General features: G+C 37.5%; 1 protein-coding gene across 1 annotated transcript in view; it reads left to right on the top strand.

The window, feature by feature from the left end:
* Positions 1-18,861, top strand: part of LOC117382969 (tubulin alpha chain) — a 36,317-nt gene extending 17,456 nt beyond the window's left edge. The window contains exon 2 of the mRNA XM_033980214.1: positions 18,244-18,861. Within this exon, the coding sequence (XP_033836105.1) occupies positions 18,244-18,861 (618 nt within the window). The remainder of the gene's footprint in view (positions 1-18,243) is intronic.
* The last annotated feature ends 637 nt before the right edge of the window (positions 18,862-19,498 follow it).

Here is a 19,498-nt window from a genome sequence, read left to right as displayed (position 1 = left end):
TAGGTCTTGGTTTAGTCTGATTTTGGGATTGGGGTTCTGGTTTAAACTCTGGTTTAGTCCGGTTTTTAGATCCTGGTATAATGTGGTTTTGAGATCCTGGTATAGTCTGGTTTTAAGATCCTGGTTTAGTCTGGTTTTAAGATCCTGGTATAGTCTGGTTTTAAGATCCTGGTCCTTATTTAGCCTAGTTTTGAACCCTTGTTGAGTCTTGTTTTGGGTCCTTGTTTAGTCTAGTTTTGGGTCCTTGTTGAGTCTTGTTTTGGGTCCTTGTTTAGTCTAGTTTTGGATCCTTGTTTAGTCTGGTTTTGTGTCCTTGTTTAGTCTGGTTTTGGGTCCTTGTTTAGTCTGGTTTTGGATCCTTGTTTAGCCTGGTTTTGTGTCCTTGTTTAGTCTGGTTTTGGGTCCTTGTTGGGTCTTGTTTTGAGTCCTTGTTTAGTCTAGTTTTGGAACCTTGTTTAGTCTGGTTTTGGGTCTTTGTTTAGTCTGGCTTTGGGTCCTTGTTTAGTCTGGTTTTGAGTCTGTTTATTATAGTTTTGGGTCCTGATATAGTCTGGTTTGGGGTCTTGGTTTAATCTAGCTTTGGACCCTGATTTAAGTCCTGGGTTACTCTGGTTTTGAATCCTGGCTTGGTTTGGCTTTAGGTCTTGGTTTAGTCCCTTTCTGTGGTCAGTCTGGTGCAATGTCAGCAGAGGCCTTTCATGTTCTACTGATAAAGCGCAATGACAAGGGCAAAGGCAGCAGGAGGGACAGAGCCAACAGACTCACTAATTAAATGAGGATTAGAATGTGAGTGAGGAGCATACTGCATCTAATGTATGTGTGCGTAATCCCTCAGTCTTGCAGGTATGATTCATAGTAACAGAAAACTTTAATTTTGCCAACTGGGACTACACTTAGTGGCGTTCAATGGAGTTTAAATAACATTGCCTACTGTTCCTACTCATTTTTTTTGGGCAATTTTTTGTGAAAACTAGGTATATTTGCATCTTTCTGGTCAAAAATATCTAAATCTAAGTTTATGTTGCCTCCACTGTCCAATGCAATTTCCAGCAGTTGGTAACATCACAAAAGACTGCCCTGATTACAGCTAGGTCTGTCCTTACACCTCCAGACCACACCATTCCTCCCGTCAAATTCCACTTTAGTCCTCCAGGTATTGCACAGTTATCAGCTCTATTTGAAATGTGGTTGTAAAGTTCATAATGTTAGACGATTTATTCCACTAAAACATAGCTAACATAATAATTTTTCAGATTTTACTTTAAAAATGTATAAGTTTATAATTTCACTTCCTGGATGGACACAGGCGGAACATATGGCATACATAGAGGCAAGTCCTGTTATACAGCAACCATATCATAAACAAAGGCCAAAGCTCATCTGATGCACACAATTAGACTAATAAAATAAGTGATTACAGTTATTAAATGTATAATACGAGGACAAAGGTTTAAACCCCAGGAAAATGATATTCCTTGTGCATATTTTAGAAGGAATTTTCTGTGTTGATGACAGGTAGAAGTATTCCTTTTTAGAACTCATCACTACCTCCTATATTTTTGTACTTCTTCTCTCAACTCGATACAACAACAAACACCAATTAGAATTATTATATTATCAATTATTAATTATTATTATTATTATAAAGAGCATATGAACTGGAGTGAAGCAGTTTAAATGAGGCTAAAAGCATAGCTATTAGGGAGGAAGGTCATTTATAAAGTATGAGTGAGGTGAAGATGTGGACTTTAAAGGTCCTATATTATTTTCTGATCTATGTTATAATGTTGTATCCTTAAAACATGCCCAGAGTTTTGCTTTGTTTAACTCACACATTTTTACTAGACAAACCCTGGATATTTAGGCTGAGTTCTTTCCTCAAATAGAAAACACTCTGTTCCATCTTGTGATGTCATGTGGTAATACAGGAAGTACTCCACTGTGTTTTTAAACTCAATACACCTTCACTAAAAATACTTTTACTTATTAAAATGTAATTAATGTAACTGTACTCTTACAATTGCAATTCAAATTTTTGGTTATTATACTGTGGTCAGTGTTGTTTCATATTTCATATTTGAATAGGACAGCATGTATTGGACAGTAAGTGCTCAGAGCTAGAGTCCCTAGTTTCACAGGAGTCAGGTGCTGATGGTATATCTCCCTTTACATTCTCACATTCTTCCCCTGCCAGGAGCGGTCTTTTGTCTCATCATGTACCTTAACGGTGCTTATTTCAGCAGTCCATGCGTGGATTTTTCATTTAAATGCATCACTCTCTCTGTAAGGAAAAATACAGTGGGCTAAAAGCATACAAATGTATAACAGTTGTATGGGGTGTGAAATATTGACAATTATTTAAAAGAGGAGCTTTTGGGAGATTTCTATGCCTTAAGTGGTTTTATAGGTCATGCATGCTAGTAATCTTGCGATCCCTTCTGGGCCCTATTTGAACACTACTTATGGTTACCAGTACAAGCCGAGCCACTGCTCAGCCCACAAGCCTACGTCACCCATGCTCCCACACAGCAATTTTTCATAAATATGGCAAAAAAGTATGATACAAAACAAGAAATACAACTTCACAAATCTGATGTGATGTGCAGTAGTAGTAGTGGGGGTCAGAGGGTCAAAAATGAAACTGAAACTAATTAAACATTTGAATACTTTGTTTTTGGCTAATATAACATTTTCAAAACAATAAAAGGTAACATGGTGAGCAAAATATGGTATGTGTTAGCAGCTAATTCCCCATAGAGGTGTAATAGTCCCTCTTTAAGGTTCACACAGAGCAAAGGTCAGAGCAAAGTAGTGCTCAGACCAAAGAAGGGATTTAGGATTTCTGGAGGATTTTAAGTCACAGTGTCTAAACTTTAAAGCAGCTGCTATCATTAATAATTATTTTAAAACTAATTAAAAAAACTAAGCTAAACTTGCAACTTTTCTGGTGAAAGATCTGCCTTTAGCCATGAAAAGGTTAATGCTTTGGTAAGTTGCCACGAAATTACAGCAGTTTGTCAAAAGATCAAGTCAGTGTCTGGTGAGAAATGATTATTTTTCTATGAATCTGCATTTTCTCTTTTTACTCTCTTCTATTTTACTACTTAAAAGTATCATCAAATCTTCTTGAATCTATACAAACTACCAGGATAACAAAACGTAAAAAGTTGAGTGCATGCAGTCACATAGCAGCCTGTGTGCTAAAGGGCTTGCTATAGGGCTATGCAGTGTGTGCATGTTTTTCCCTGTTGCACATTTTTAGGTGAGAGTTGCTTGAGTGTAACACGTGTTTGATGACATAACACCCATTCTCCAATCCCTCCAAAAATGTATTTTAAAATACTTTTATTTTCTGTTAAAGCAAACCTATTATTTTTACCATGTTATAGTTGTTTCCTGTAATTGTGAAGGAAGAGGTTGCAGACCAGGTAGAGAGTTGAAAGACATTTATCTGATCAGATGAATGAAGTTACAGACAGCAGGCACATGCGTTGTGTTTCAGAGGAGTTTTACAGTACTTAAAGCCCCATAAAGGTACTATCTAGGTACTATCTAGAAGGCAGGTCTTATAACGACTTAACTCATTTTACATACTGTCTGTACAAGGTCACACAGGGATGTGTAGTTAGCTGTTCACAGAGAGGTAGAATACGTCACTAACAGATGCTTGCAGTCACTAAAAATATGCATTACAAGACCTCTTGTCAACTTGAAAAGAAACACCAGTATCATGTGATGAAGCAGCTGGTTCTAGTGAAGACATCTTAAAATAAGTTTGTGTCGCATTCTTACAGAGAAACAAGTTCACCTTAATGCTTAAGACACAAAGTATTCAACACAAGGTTTGAGAGTAAAGTAAAAATCATGCTTTCATTTCCTTTTCTCATTGACTCTTTCATAGTTGTATTCAGAGTGATTCATGCCTGTCTGAATAATCATTATACTCCTGTATTCAACACACCATTACTCCGAACAACTCATTTTCTTTTCCACGAGCATACGCCCACTGCTCTGTGCTGACTTTGTTTTCTAATTTAATTTTCTTAATTGGTGATAAGCAGCATCACAGAGTCATTTGTGTAATAAAAAGCAAAAAAAATCTGCCACTTGCTAGTGTGATGTTCAGATAGCCATAGAAGTTGCCAATAGCTGTGTTTCTCCCCTTGGGCACCGCAGTTTTGTCATGTCAAATCATTATATTTAAGATTTTGCAAAAACATCTTTTTAGCATTGTCATTTTACTTCCTTATTGAAAATTATGACATCACAACAAGGAATTTCATAACTGTTACCTAGCAACCATGTAGTAACAGTTACACTCCTCTAATGTGCACAGGAATTATTATTTGACAAATAAAAATATAAAAACACACATATATGTTGAATTAATGTTTAAATTAATTTGAATTAATGTTAAATTGTTTCGTGCATGCATATTGTGCAGAACTTTTAGATTTTAGAATTCTCCCTTGTGTGATTTTATTGTGGTGTTTTTTTTGTTTTGTCAGACATGAGTTTGTTGACCAGATAAAAAGGGCTTGTTACTTAAAGTGCATATGACAAATTAATATATTTTTTCAAATTATTACCTGGTTTGGTGGGATAGTACCTTTGAGAAACATTTACCACAGCCTTGCATCAGTCAAGTGGCAGTTTGTGAAGAAAAGTAGAAAACAAAAACTGCGTCCAAATATCCACACTGTTCCCTACTTAGGACACTATTTAGAGGGCACATTTAGTGGTTTCTAAATGTCCATATTTGTAGGAATTTGTGTATTTGTGTGCCAGTCAAATCTGATCATAATTTATTATAGAAATCAAGTTTTATCAGAGTTTCGCAGACTGCAGAGTCAAATGACCCAAATGTAGTGAGCTCTATGTCCGAATCGCTCTGTGAATGAGTGCACTACATAGTCTGCTAAAGAGTGTAGGGCTGTGTAGTGAATGAGGGGTTAGGGTCTATGATGAACATTCGGACAGAGCCAAAAAGTTGGAAAATACAGGAAGTAGCAGTTCTACAACATAATCCCTCTACCTTCTATATGGCATCAACTGTCATCAGTTTCATGAAAAATGCAGGGACTATTTACGCGTGAGGAAGGCATTTTTTAAACATTGCTTTAACAAAATTGGTGGTGTCATTTATTTTTTATTTGTCAAATCATAACTATTGTGTAAATTAGACATGTTTTGGCCCTTGTTAACATCATGGTTGCTAGGTAACATACTACTACAATGTCATATCTGCTGCCTCTGTCCAACCAGAAACCAGTAAAATTAAAAAATGAAGTCTAACCTGTCATATGCAGCTCTCCCCAGACCCTCCCTGTCAGCCCCTCCCCCCTTTTGTAGTAAATAGGTGTAGCTCTTTACTTTTGACAGTTCTGCGTTTGGTTGTTGAAATGTTTTCCCAGAAACAGCATCAAGAGGAGGCTCAGCAAGTGGGATCACAGTTTGTGCGCTATTACTACAACTTATTTGATACAGATCGACAACAACTACAAAATCTATACGTAGGTCCATTTTTCATCACCAGTCTTGAATGTAATTGTTTATAATAAGTGTTTATTTTTTAAAAACACAATATCAACAGACTCCAGAGTCCCTTCTTTATTGGCATGGAGAAGTGTGCAGAGGGAGCACTCAAATATCTTCAGGCATCACTGTAAGTACTTATAGGTTACTGGCTAAGAATTCACTGTATTATTTTATTATTTTACATGTTCTTATATCTCAATTTGTCAAAGTCCATTCTGTCTTTTGAACTCTTGAACTCTTACCTTATTTTAGTGATAAGACTTTCTTTTTATGGGATCTGAATCTTTTGGATCTGTTCATGTCAAAGAGCCATTCAAAGGACTGGTTCTTTTAATATTGAATTATATGACAGAAAAAAAAAAAATAATAAAAAAAAAAAAAAAAAAAAAAATATATATATATATATATATATATATATATATATATATATATATATAAAAGCCAATAATAAGCACAGAGAAAAAACAACCAAGGTAGATCTGTTTAAAAAGGTTCAAACTAAGAGCGGGAGTGTGTTTTTTGTACACAAAGCTCTCACTCGTGTTTCAGTAATACAACACTCGACTCTTTTCAAAAATGAGATCCGGTTCCAACTGTTCATGTTAGGGAACCTCTCAAAGCCTCGTTTGGCTCGTTCACAACCATCACATTGCTACCTTATTTGAGCTACATTTGAGTTTTTCTAGGTTTTCATTTCAAACCTTTTTTTTTTTTTTTTCTGTGCATTCAAGAACCAGTGTAACAGGTAGGGCCCCTTTTCATGTGCAGAGGGGTAGAAATGTCGGCCTTTACAACATTCTAACCAATGTGAAGGTGTCTGTGTAACCGCTACAGAATAACAATTGAAAGCATGATTTTTACTTTACTCTCAAACCTTGTGTTGAATACTTTGTGTCTTAAGCATTAAGGTGAACTTGTTTCTCTGTAAGAATGCGACACATACTTATTTTAAGATGTCTTCACTAGAACCAGCTGCTTCATCACATGATACTGGTGTTTCTTTTCAAGTTGACAAGACATCTCGTAATGCATCTTTTTAGTGATTGCAAGCATCTGTTAGTGACGTATTCTACCTCTCTGTGAACAGCTAACTACACATCCCTTTGTGACCTTGTACAGACAGTATGTAAAATGAGTTAAGTCCTTATAAGACCTGCCTTCTATAGATAGTACCTTTATGGGGCTTTAAGTACTGGAAAAGTCCCCTGAAACACAACGCATGTGCCTGCTGTCTGTAACTTCATTCATCTGATCAGATAAATGTCTTTCAACTCTCTACCTGGTATGCAATCTCTTCCTTCACAATTACAACAATCTTTAAAGAGGGGGTATTCTACTTTTTTTCTTTTTTTTTTTTTTTTTTTTTTGCTTTCTACCATGTTATAATGTTCTCTCATCAAAAACATGCCTGAAGAGGTTTTCGATGTCACCCATGCATGTTTGAGTAATCTAGCGATCTCTTCCCGGCCCTTTTCGAACTTCCTTATGGTTAGCTGTAAGATTCTGTGCAGTGCTCAACCCACAAGTCTATGTCATCCATGCTCCCACACTACAATTCTCCATAAATATGTAAAAACATGACACAAAACTGAACACAACAACTTGACAAACCTGATGAATGTGCAGTAGTTTCATTACCAGGATGAAGTGAAACTGTTTTTAAGTTTATTTATATCAGTATTGACCATATTATGTTTTTATGTCTGTCTCTTGTTTCCAGAATCTCCCTTTCAACAAAATAGTGCATGTTATTACGACAGATGACCACCAACTGACCCCACATAATTACATACTCAGTATGGTCATAGGACAACTACAAGTAAGTTGTTGGAACTTAAGGGTAAAATCTCTCTCCGCCTCCCAGTTAAAGGAACTGTATGTAAGGTTTTGATTTTAAAACTCCATAAACTTGAGCTAACTGTGTCCTCAGATATACAGATGTGTTCAAATTCCTCTCACTTTTATTAACGGTCATGCTGGTTTATTCTTTATTACAAAAACATTGGACATGATGCCAAGTTCTTTATGTTATAATTTGGGTTTCCAGATTAAATGCTGAAATCCAACCTAAGACTTAAAATAACTCTTTGATCTGAATCTGAATACTGTCCAATCAGCACAAGAACATTAACCCTTTCTGTTTACAGATGGACAGTAACAGGCCTGTGAACTTCCACGAGACATTCCTCTTAAAAAAAGAAAGTCAGTCATGGATGCTGATCAATCAGGCTTTTCGGTTCACAAGCTAAGACTCCTGTTTATTCAACATGAATACATTATAAATGCATGTTTTATTGTGATGGACTGCTGAAAATTACACATGCATGAAAAAATACAGTATTTTCAAATAATTTATTCCACGTGAGTTTGGTAAAAAAACAACAAAAAAAACAACAAAAAAAACCAAAACAACAACAATCAAACAAAAACAAAAAACACATTATAATATAATAATAATAAACTGCATTAATAGCTTCAAGAGGCATTAGTCAAGCACAGATGTGTGATCAAGTCCATGAGGAACCATTTACACACAATGAGCACATTTTTCTAACCGTCTGAAGCTGCTCGTAAATACCAGAGAAAACATGTCCTGACAAACACAGCTAGAGCTGGGACTTTAAAAATACCAATTTATGTCAATTCTGCTCTTCCTACAGCCACAAGATACAGAGCAGTGTTCATTATTCCTGATTAATTATATATGGAAGATAATTAGTTTCATCATATTTTGAATTTTAAATTCCGATGAATTTCTCACTTTGAATTTTTCTCAAAAAACCCCCAAAAAACAAGGCAAGGCAAGGCAAGGCAAGTTTATTTGTATAGCACAATTCGTACACAAGGTAATTCAAAGTGCTTTACAGAATAAGAAAGACATTAAAATCACACAAATCAAACATAAATAATCACAAATAATCATCATAAAATCAACATTAAAAGAGAAAAAAAAAAAATCAACATGTTATTATTTTTATTCTGTATTTAAATTTTCAATGTGATTCATGTGAAGTTGTTGTTATTAAATTCTCGACCTGCTCATGTGCAAGATGGATAATCAGTGCTTGAAGCATCGCTTCTGGTGCTCATGGGATTCATATAACTGTAGTTACATATGTTACTTTCGTTTCCTATTGGCCGTTCTCTTATAGTTAAGGAATAAGGAGATTAACGAATCACAGAGATGAGGATTTTGATTAAGCTAATTCTCACCTATTTGATATTTCCCAACAGCATTTCCTGGTTGTTACTGAGTTAGATCAGAACACTTAGCTTTTCTTCAAACATTTTCACTGTAAATTTTGCACTCTGAATTTTGACGGTTTAAACTGAGGGACTAAAAATATATGTGCTGAATATTTACTGGTGATTTTGTTTTATTTGAAAATTTTAAACACAGAAAAATTATACTTAAAACATCAGCAATTGTAAATCAGAATTCAAACTTTTTTTTGTGACAAATTCAACGACATTTAAAATAAAAAATAAAAAATCTGGTGAAACAAATGATTTTCACCAAATCTGGTGAAACAAAATTTATTTTAGTGCACCTTTAAAGTTCACATATTGTAGAATGAACTTACTAACCTTTAACCAGTCTTCCCCCCTACTGGCATGTTCTAGACATATTAAATGAAGTCAGTCTTATGTAGGCTGTACCGTTAGCTTTAGTAGACATATTCTCCACAGTGATAGTCTGCACTGTTTTAGACAAAATTCAATTTAAAACCTATTTGAACTGAGTCCTCTCTGACCCCTGAGTCCTGATTGTCCCTGTTTGGTGAGGCATTTCTCGCTTCTCTGACACCGCTTCATTAAGTCATCCATCACACACATGCCTTTGGAGACCACTGTGTTAAACCATAGTCTATCTGTGACGGCTCAGACAGCAGCTGCATCAGAAATGACACACAAACATGCTGAAGCTGGCATTTTACATACAGCTTGGAGTTTATGGAATTGTTTAAAAGACATATTATAAAGTGCTTCCTCATCACAAACAAAACTGGGCTTACGTAAATCTGTTATGTTTTAATCTCACATGTATCTGACTTTTATCAATGTAGCCTAGTTCAGATGTATTCTATTGTGCTTTTAGGATCAAAACGAGACCTCTGTTAGTATGCTAATGTTTGCTAGCATTTCCGTTCAGTAAAACACTTCCTTTGTCACTTATTGCACAGCAACAATCGCCATCCAAATCCCCATGTTATGCTATTCTAGTAATATCCATAGTATCCAGTTAATACCTCAGGCCAAACGCTTGGCTCACCCAGTGTCCAGCACATGCAACCAGCTCACCTGTACACAATGTGACTGTGACCTCTTAGCTGGATTATGCAACACAGTGACAGCAGAAAAGCATGGGATTTATACAGACAACTACCATATTTTCCGAACTATACATCGCTCCGAAGTATAAGTCGCACCAGCAAAAAAAAAAAAGTGTAATAATGGAAAAAAACATATATATAATCTAATGCATTTTTGGGAGAAATTTATTTGACAAAATCCGAGACCAAGAACAGACTTTATTTATTATTATTATTATTATTATTATTATTATTATTATTATTATTATTATTATTAATATATATATATTTTTAAGGCAATTTATAATAATAACAATAAAATAGACAACAATAGGCTGAATAGCAGTACAGCACGCTGACATAACACATAGACTACGAACTGAACACGTGTCTGGTATGTTAAGGTAAGAACAGTTAATCAGATATGGTACACTGACGTAACATATGCCAGCTTGTCCACAAACAGTGTTTTCATCAGAGTTCACAGCGTAGAACAAGCAAACACATAAAATATAACATAAGCTCTGGTTCATATTACATATACACACAAAACTGCACATGAACACATGGAAAATATACATACTACTCTGGCCTGCTGGTAAACAAACCAGTGAATCGAAAAATTTACTTCTCAATAGTTTCATAAATTGTGCTCTGTCATCGCATTAGCGTAAAAGGCTGAACCAGAAAACAGGAAGTAGTTTTCATGACCGTAAACTAAACTTATGATAAACTAAACATTTACAATATTGTTCAAAATTAAAAATGTTCACCTTTATGGTCTTATAAATGAAGGCAAAATAAATAAGGGAAAATTATATATGAAGTGTATAAAAGAAAACGAGTCAAGTACATTTTCTTACAGGTATTACAAACATACAAGAGCCATCTATTGGTCGAACAAGTGAACTGTAACATGTTTAATCAACCGATACCTAAAACATATGTAAACACGTACATGAAGCATAGACAGTGAACTGAATGCATGTCTGGTATGTTAACGTAAGATATTAACACTTAATCCGATCACTAAAGCATAAAAAAACAAGCTAACAAGTTTACTCTCGATCTCACTCCAGATCACTAAATCCATTGAATTCTTCATCCTCGGTGTCGCTTCTGAACAACTCTGCCAGCTCCAGAAGTAGATGAAGCTGTGCTAATGCGTGGTTGCCATACTGTACACAAGCCTAGAGTGCCCTCACACAGTTGTCAGTGTGACAATAACAAAGATGTGAAATTATATAATTTCACACAACAATCGCATCTGAGTATAAATCGCACTCTAACTATGAAAAAAAAGTGCGACTTATGGTCCGGAACATACAGTAAATCAGAACGTGCACACTGAGGCTGCTTCAGTAGATTCCATATGAAGCTTCTTGCTATAAATGTGTGCAAAGCTGCAGGCTAAGAGTGCATAAAGGGACTAAAGGAACAAGCTTTGTTTTGGAGGACCACAGGTGCTCCTGTATGATCACTGATGATTATAAGGCAGCATTGCCGTTGTTGCACAAACAGTAGACCAAAGATACTTATGTAAGCATTATCTTACCTATATGAAACAGAATAAAATATACCATGAGTATTTGCATTTCACAAGGTTTTATCTTGGTGGCACAAGGTCTGGAGTGGGTGTGTATTTGAGTTGAAGCACAGGGACTGAGTGTCTCTCCTGGTTAAATATTGTCCACAGGCTGAGCTGCAGAGTGGGAGCAGACTCAGAGTGATTGACAGCTCACATTATCACTGCACTGTTAGCCTCTGAACACTCGCCCGCTTCAGGTGCCACTCAATTTCACTGTATAGAACACACCACATCACTGAGTCTGCCCAATAACATGCTTTATGAGTTATGCCGTGATATAGATCGAAGACCCAAAAAATGACCACTGTTGAGAAAATCTGCCAAGTTTGGCAGCAGTGCAAAATGTCTACAGAGATACATTAGCCAAAGCAATGTTAAAAAGTAAACAAAAAGTGTTTTTTAACAACCTATAAGCTGCTGGGTCACTACTGGTAAAAGTACTTATCAGTCTATAGCTTGAATACAGACGTAAATATCTAAACCAAATATTTTTAAATATCCTACATGGTTAAATCAAGGCCCAACAAGTAAATAAACCTGAATCAATCAAAATGAGACACTTATTATTCTGTATTTGGGTTGTTAAACTCAGATACTTTTGCAGTGTCTCTTTGGTCAGTTTAATGTCTCAGAGAAGATGTCAAAAGCTGAAGAAATGCACAATTAGCTTGAAGTCGCCATGGAGTTTGTGCCGACTTCCTGTGCTATCCTCACTATGAAAGGTGAAAGAAAACTTGATTTCCTGTGTCTGGACAATTTAAGGATGTGAGCGAATCACAAAGGCCACCGTGATCACAGCAGCGGTCAGTGTGTCAGCATGGAGCATGGGAGACATTCAGACAGATACAACCACAATGGCGTATCTCTGAAAGCGATTGGGACCAAGCAAATTCTCCAGTGTGATTTGTCGAAGCATCAGAACAGCAGAACAAGACGAAAAATGATTTGTTTGTTAAAAATAAATAAATAATTGCTGTTAGTAGCCAATTAGAGTGCTCCCCAGCCCACCAGAAACAAAGAGCCAGCACGGCCCCAGGAAGATGAGCCTCACTGGGTACTGTCCTGTATCTCTCCATACAAATGTGCAAAAGTGGATGGATGTCCCATTGTCGCTGTAGTTCCTCGTTTTACATACTATATTAAATTAATAGATTGACTTTAGTTGACAGGTAAAAACAGTTTGTCCCATCATTTTCGCCCTGACATTTCACACCTCTCATGAAGCGGACTTGGCTGATATTATTAGCTGGGTGCTGTAATGGGAGGTCCATATGGTGCTAATCTATGTGACCTTTATGTAACGAACAGTGGAGGGGTTTAAAATGAGCTCCTAGAGAGAGTGGAGAAGGCTGTCATGTTTTTATTCAAATATGGTAGATATGATATAGGTCACGCTACGGTTATGCAATCAAAACAATTTTAATAGAATCAGTCATTTAAAATTTCAACTGATGATCAGCTTTGTTTTTTTTAATTAAGAGTCAGTCAAAACATGTGTTGGAACTACAGACTGTATAAAGAAGTGGACTAAGGGAGTGTGACATCACCCATAGTGCTCAGCTCCAGTCAAATGAAGCGTGTCGTGGCTAGCACTTATATGGGTGAATTTGGAGCCAAGTTGCATACTGTGAACTCAGACTGCGAGTATCATAGCAACCAAAGAGCCAAAGAAGAGCTGGAATGAATCTGTTAAAGTTAATGCCCCTTCCCGCCTGCACCGCTGGTTTAGCTGGAGCGGGCGCTTAGAAAGAAGGTGCCTGATTTGTCTGTTATTAATGTTCATATCTTGAGTTTCAGACACAATAACAAAATAAAAATACTACGTAGAGAGGGTCAATACGAACATTTTAAGACAAAAATGATGAGTCTGACAGCAACAGTTGCAGAGAGAGAGGAGATAGTTTTCCAATTTAATTTCTATATACAGTTTATGGCTAGAACTTTTCTTATATATTCACACTTGGGTTTTTTTTTTCCATTAGATTAGATTTGAATTTCCTTTGTTAGACAGTGGCTTTCCTGATAGTTATGCAAAAAACATATGTTTAATGCCATACTATGGAACATTCCAGGCAAAGTAATAACATCTCTATGGAGACCACCTAAGTGGACCACCTACCAGAAAAGTTACAAAGTGCACTTTTAAATATTTAACCTTAACACAAATTCTTAGTAGTTAAAACTATTACTCAAGTAAGTAATAGTAGTAAGTAGTAAGTAAGAGCAACTTCAGGAGTAACTACTGGGATATAGCATCTGATTTATGACTTGAATTTATGTCATTTGAATGAATGAACCTTAAATAATGCACAAAATCACTAGTGGGAAGAGTCACCAAAATGTTTACTCAAGTAAGAGTACTGTTACTACTTCAATATAAAAAAACAAAACAAAACATTACTCATGTAGGAGTGAGTATGTTCCTAAAAAAGTACTCTGAAAAGTATAATTTCTTAGTAGTAGTAGTGTCATTCAAATAAATGTAACTGGGTACCTCTGTCTTTGTAAAGTTTTATCCAAGTGTGTGGTTTTGACTGCAGACTAATATCTGTTAGCAGTGTGGACATTTGTGCTCCTTAGGTTTAGTCCACAGCGTCTGCAGTGTCCAGCTCCTCATGGGTTTGTATTGATCCTGATTGGTTTGTATTCAGAGCAGGAGCAGAGGCAGACAGATGACACCTGACCATAATCCTGAGCAGGAAGACACACCACAAACTGTTACTCTCAGGGAATGTTACACACAAAACTGATAAGACACAATCAAGTCCACGGTAGGGAATTTTGGAGCTGGGTTTAAAGCTGCATTGTATAACTTTTAGGGCAGAAGTCCTTTAGTTGTTTGGTTGATCAATCAGTGGATGGTGTTTTAATCAACCAAGTACAAGGTTTTGTATGGAACAACAGCAGAAATGAGACTGAATGGTGTGAGTTGGCTGATGCTTTGGGAGTTAATCTAACGTTTTACCGTTTCCAAGGCCATTTTTGTTTAAATAGTTGAACTCCTGTGCAGTGTAGTCTTTTGAGTTTGGGTCCGCTACTTGTCCGATCATAATAGTTTTGACTGTTTTTGCCACACCCCCTTTTAGTCAACTAATCCGTCGGCTAGGCATCTCTTTAGCAACCAAGAATTTGTTAGGAACTCTTCTGGCTCCACATTATGGCATTAAACATGTCCATCTTGTATTACAGTGGTTCCAGTCTGACAGGACTGAATGTGTTCTGTTGGGTGGAAGGAAGTCCAGGCTTCTCCCTGTCACATTCAGTGTTCCGAAGGGGTTGGTTCTCAGCCCCATCCTTTTTACTATCTACATGCTACCCTTCGGACATGCCATCAGCAGACATGGATTGTCCACTGTTATGGTGATGACATGCAGCTGTACATTAGAACAGCTTCTTCTTCTTCTTCTACTTCTATTACTACTACTTCTATTACTACTACTACTTCTACTACTACTGGGCAAAAGTGATTTTGTACAGTAATAATAGTTTTAGTCTAGTGTCTTTGACAAAAGAAACACTGCACTGCGTCACGGCCCTTACATTCATTAAAAGGGACTTCCAGTGGCATAGTGAGTTAAACATTCACCCATCAACCTAACCATTAGCAAATCAAACCTCACTGCTGCTAATACTGCTTTTCTTGGGCAAGACATCTCTGATCTAATGCACAATCTAAAAATAATAACTTTTAAATCTTGAAAAAAAGTTTACAGTTCATCAGGTTTTTCGGTTTTCCAAACTGTGATGTAATGCTTCAACCCAAACACTTGGTGGCGCCTGAGCCTCACTAATGCTCTGCTCAGTACCCACTGAGGATTTAATGCTTAACTTTGATTTTCACAACACTTTTAAGATCAGATTGTTTTAATGTCATTTTGACAGCTTGATTCTGAACACTTTTTAAAATCTAAATTATTTAGCTTAAAGTTAACTTAAGCAAGACGACATAATATATTTAGGGTCAACATTTTTGCATGTATAAATAAAATAAATAATCAAAATGATGCAAAATTAAAAAATAAAATAAAAAACACTCACAGTAAGAATGGTACTTTTGAAAAACATAACAAAATATAAATTGATAGGAAGAAGGTAAAATTCTGGACCCTGGGGCCCGGGACAGCAGATTCCTTTGTCCCCCTTGTCGACTCTCCTGGTCAAGTTTAATGGTATACTGTGGAACATTCCTTGCAAATTCTAAACATAATTTTGTGTGTGTGTGAATTGATCTGAATGTGGTTTTCATGTGAGAGTCCAGATTTGGAGTAGAATTTTGGTCACATGCTAAAGTATAGTGACCCGGTGCACTATCTGTGCCGCTAAACTTGTCTAATACAGTTTATGTAATTTAACCAATCTTCTAAAGAAGGATCATTTCAGGGCTTAGTCAGGTCTGTTAGCATGCGAGGATTAGCCAGAAGAAATATTTGGGTTCAGTTTACTAAAGAGTTTAAACCAGACATGGGCAAACTACGGCCCTTGGGCCACACATGGCCCTTTGGGCTTATTAATCCGGCCCGCCGAACGTGACTAAATTATATTAAAATAGGTAGGGTAAACCTTGTTCAAAGTTTTTCTGCTGTTTATTTAACTGAAATTGAATAAATTAATTAATTAATGCATTTGGAAAACAATTTGTACAACAATGAGCCTTACATATTCATGTTTCGCTACATGCTACAGGCCAAATCTCTAATGTTATATATATATATATATATATATATATATATATATATATATATATATATATATATTATTTTTTTTCCTGGTCCGGCTCCTCTGTCAAATTTTAGAACCCACTGTGACCCGTGTGTCAAAAAGTTTGCCCACCCCTGGTTTAAACTGTATGCAGGTGAGGGAGAGAATGAGAGGGACAGAGAGAAACAGGTAAAATGAGAACTAGGGGTTGGAAAGAAAAAGTGGGAGCAAGAAAGAGAGACGGAAATTGCTCAAGGACAAAAGGGGGAGAGAGACATAGGGACAGATAGAAAAAAGGGAGAGAAAAAATCTGAGTGCAGGTGAACATTGTATGTTCTGGTCATTTTCAAGCACAATGTTCAAACATCGACAACTGGGAAATGTCCTGTTTAAAACAACATATAAATGTCTGGGAATTCCAGGTGCCACAGTGACAAAAACTGTTGTTGTGTCCTTAGGCAAGACAGTTAACCCGCATTGCCTAGTGTGAAAGTGATTGAAAGCGGATTGTGTGAGTGGTGGATGGTGGTCGGAGAGGTTGATGGTGCAGATCGACAGCCTTGTTTCCACCAGTCTGCCCCAGGGCGGCTGTGGCTACAATAGTATCTTACCATCGCATGTGCTGTGAATGAATGATGCACAAAACTGTAAAGTGACTTTGAGTGTCTAGAAAAGCTCTGTATAAGACTACTGCATTATTGTTATTATTGTTACTACAGGAAAATATTGATTGCTGGGAGAAAAAGGTTGATAACCACGGTTTGCTGTGACATGGGACACAGGCCTCAAATTAATGGTCACCCTAACTTTTCTTTATCCACATTAAATGCTTTTGGCTCAGGTTTATCTGAAGATTTATAAAGAGACTTAATCCAGCAGGAGGAGCGTCATTTCCTGCGAGACACTGCCCCCTGGTGATGCACAAAGTGGCCCGAGAGCATAGAAGGAGACGGGCCGGTCAAATGGCGAGCAAACAGTTGCACAGCTTAAAAATCTGTTATAATTTGACAATGAATCTAAACAATCCTCTCCTGTCCACCAGCTGCACACCACTCTGCCCCTAATAACTTTCATTTAATTAGATGGTCAATTACCCTTTTAAACGTGTCTCACCCCCTGTCTTCCCCTTTCTCTCTTCTACACCCTCCCTCCATCCATCTCTACTCTCTTTATTCCTCTTTCTCTCGCAACCTCTGTCCCTCCTTCACTCCCCCTCCTTCTCTCGCACTCACTCACTTACCCTTCTTCTCCTTTCTTTCCTATCACTCAACTGCCTCTTTTTTACCCCACTGTGTCCCTCCTTTCTCTCTTTCTTTCTCTCCTCTCTATCTTGCTCTCTCACCCCTTTCTCCCCTATCCTCTCCTCACTCCTACTTTGTCCCCCTCCCCTCCTTCTCCCCTCTCTCTTTTCCTCTTTCTCTTTTTTTTTCTGAAAGCTAAATGAGACTCCGGTGTTTATACTAGTCTAAATATCCCTCTAGAACAGTTGTGTTGAACACATTTTCACTGAGGGCCACATCAGCAAAATGGCTGCTCTCAAAGGGCCAGATGTAAAATAAATCTAACTACTTTTTCAACTTTTTAATTAACTGTTTCCTGTATTTCTTACTTATTCAAGTTACAAATACTGCATATGTATTTGCCTAGATGTAAAAATATGGCTGTGTAACTGTGTATCTCCTGATATAATGACATTTTAAGACCATCATACCTTTTAATTTACCTTGTCAAGGGCCACATAAAATGATGTGGAGGGCCACATTTGGCCCGCGGGCCTTGAGTTTGACACATGTGCCTGATGATAGTGCACCGGGTCATCTAATTGTTCTAGAGTCTAAAACAATTAGATGTGTTTTATTTCCAATAACTAGATATGTGCTACCTACATTTTTTGAGTCGGGCAGTGTGTGGGCAGGTACATGTTTACATCGGTGTGAAGGACCCCTCCCCTCCAGGTGTGCTTTGGCCGTGTCTCAATTCGCCAAATGCACCTTTTGAAGGGACCCTTCGAAGTACTCCTCAAAGTGTGGTTTCAAGCTTCCGGTCGAAAGTGTGTCCTCCTCAGTGTAGCCGCCATCTTGCTGAAGTGGGACAGGCCTAAACCAGGGACCGCACTTCCACCGCTGCACTAAGTTTCAGACCAACTTAGTGCCGTATCCTCGGATTCATTTCCCTTTGGCCACCTATGCCCCAGTCATCTCTGCTGAGGAGGCTTTTCATGAGCAACTGACAGTGGCTGAAATAACCAACGCCTGCTTTGAGCCTGCCAACCAGATGGTCAAATGTGACCCTCGCCACGGCAAGTACATGGCCTGCTGCCTGCTTTACCGCGGGGCTGTGGTTCCCAAAGATGTCAACTCCGCTATTGCCTTCATTAAGGCCAAGCGCACTATCCAGTTTGTAGACTGGTGTCCCACAGGTTTCAAGGTGGGCATCAACTTCCAACCTCCCACTGTGGTCCCTGGAGGAGACCTGGCCAGAGTGCAGAGGGCCGTGTGCATGATAAGCAACACCACGGCCATCGCTGAGGCCTGGGCTCGGCTCGACCACAAGTTTGATCTGATGTACGCCAAGCGTGCCTTTGTCCACTGGTACGTAGGAGAAGGGATGGAGGAGGGAGAGTTCTCTGAGGCCAGAGAGGACATGGCTGCTCTAGAGAAGGATTATGAAGAAGTGGGTGCTGATTCCATGGAGGGAGAAGAAGAAGAGGGCGAGGAATATTAACTTGTTTTAAAATGTGAAAAACTGTCCCATGTTCTGTTTGTGATAAGTTCTACCCTCTCATTAGACATACATGCATTGTTTTTCAGTTGTCAACACATTTAGAAACATTTTTAGAATAGGTATCTTTTGATACTTGTAATGTTTGGTCATTGTTCTTACAAATGTGTGCACTGTATGTCATTTACTGGAAAATAAATAGTAAGAATAGTTGGATAATAAACATTTTCACATTTACCATTTATTATCCCTCCACAACAACTAAGTTTTATTTTCACTCATGCAAAACCTCACTTAAATCTTCTATATATACAATATAATAATAATAAAGCATTTGATTCAGTGACTTTCAAGACACCCAAACCTAAACGTTAGGGAACCACTGTTGCTCCTGAGCATAAAAGTTGCACTTTGTAACTTTTCTGGTCCAGGGGTCACTACCTGCTTGTCTCACAGAGGTTATTGCTTTGCCAGGAATATTAAAAGATAAATGGTTACATTTTTATATAGTGATTTTCTATATTCAAGGCACTCAAAGCACCTTAGATCAATGAACCACTCACTCATTCACACACACACACGTTCATGATCGTTCAGTCACAGTTCACCGGGCCAACGATACTGCACAGGCAAACTATTT

This window comes from Periophthalmus magnuspinnatus, chromosome 15 (assembly GCF_009829125.3).
Source record: "Periophthalmus magnuspinnatus isolate fPerMag1 chromosome 15, fPerMag1.2.pri, whole genome shotgun sequence".
Lineage (NCBI taxonomy): Eukaryota > Metazoa > Chordata > Actinopteri > Gobiiformes > Gobiidae > Periophthalmus > Periophthalmus magnuspinnatus.
Note: the sequence above shows the minus strand (reverse complement) of the source record. Positions and strands in the feature narration are given on the sequence as shown.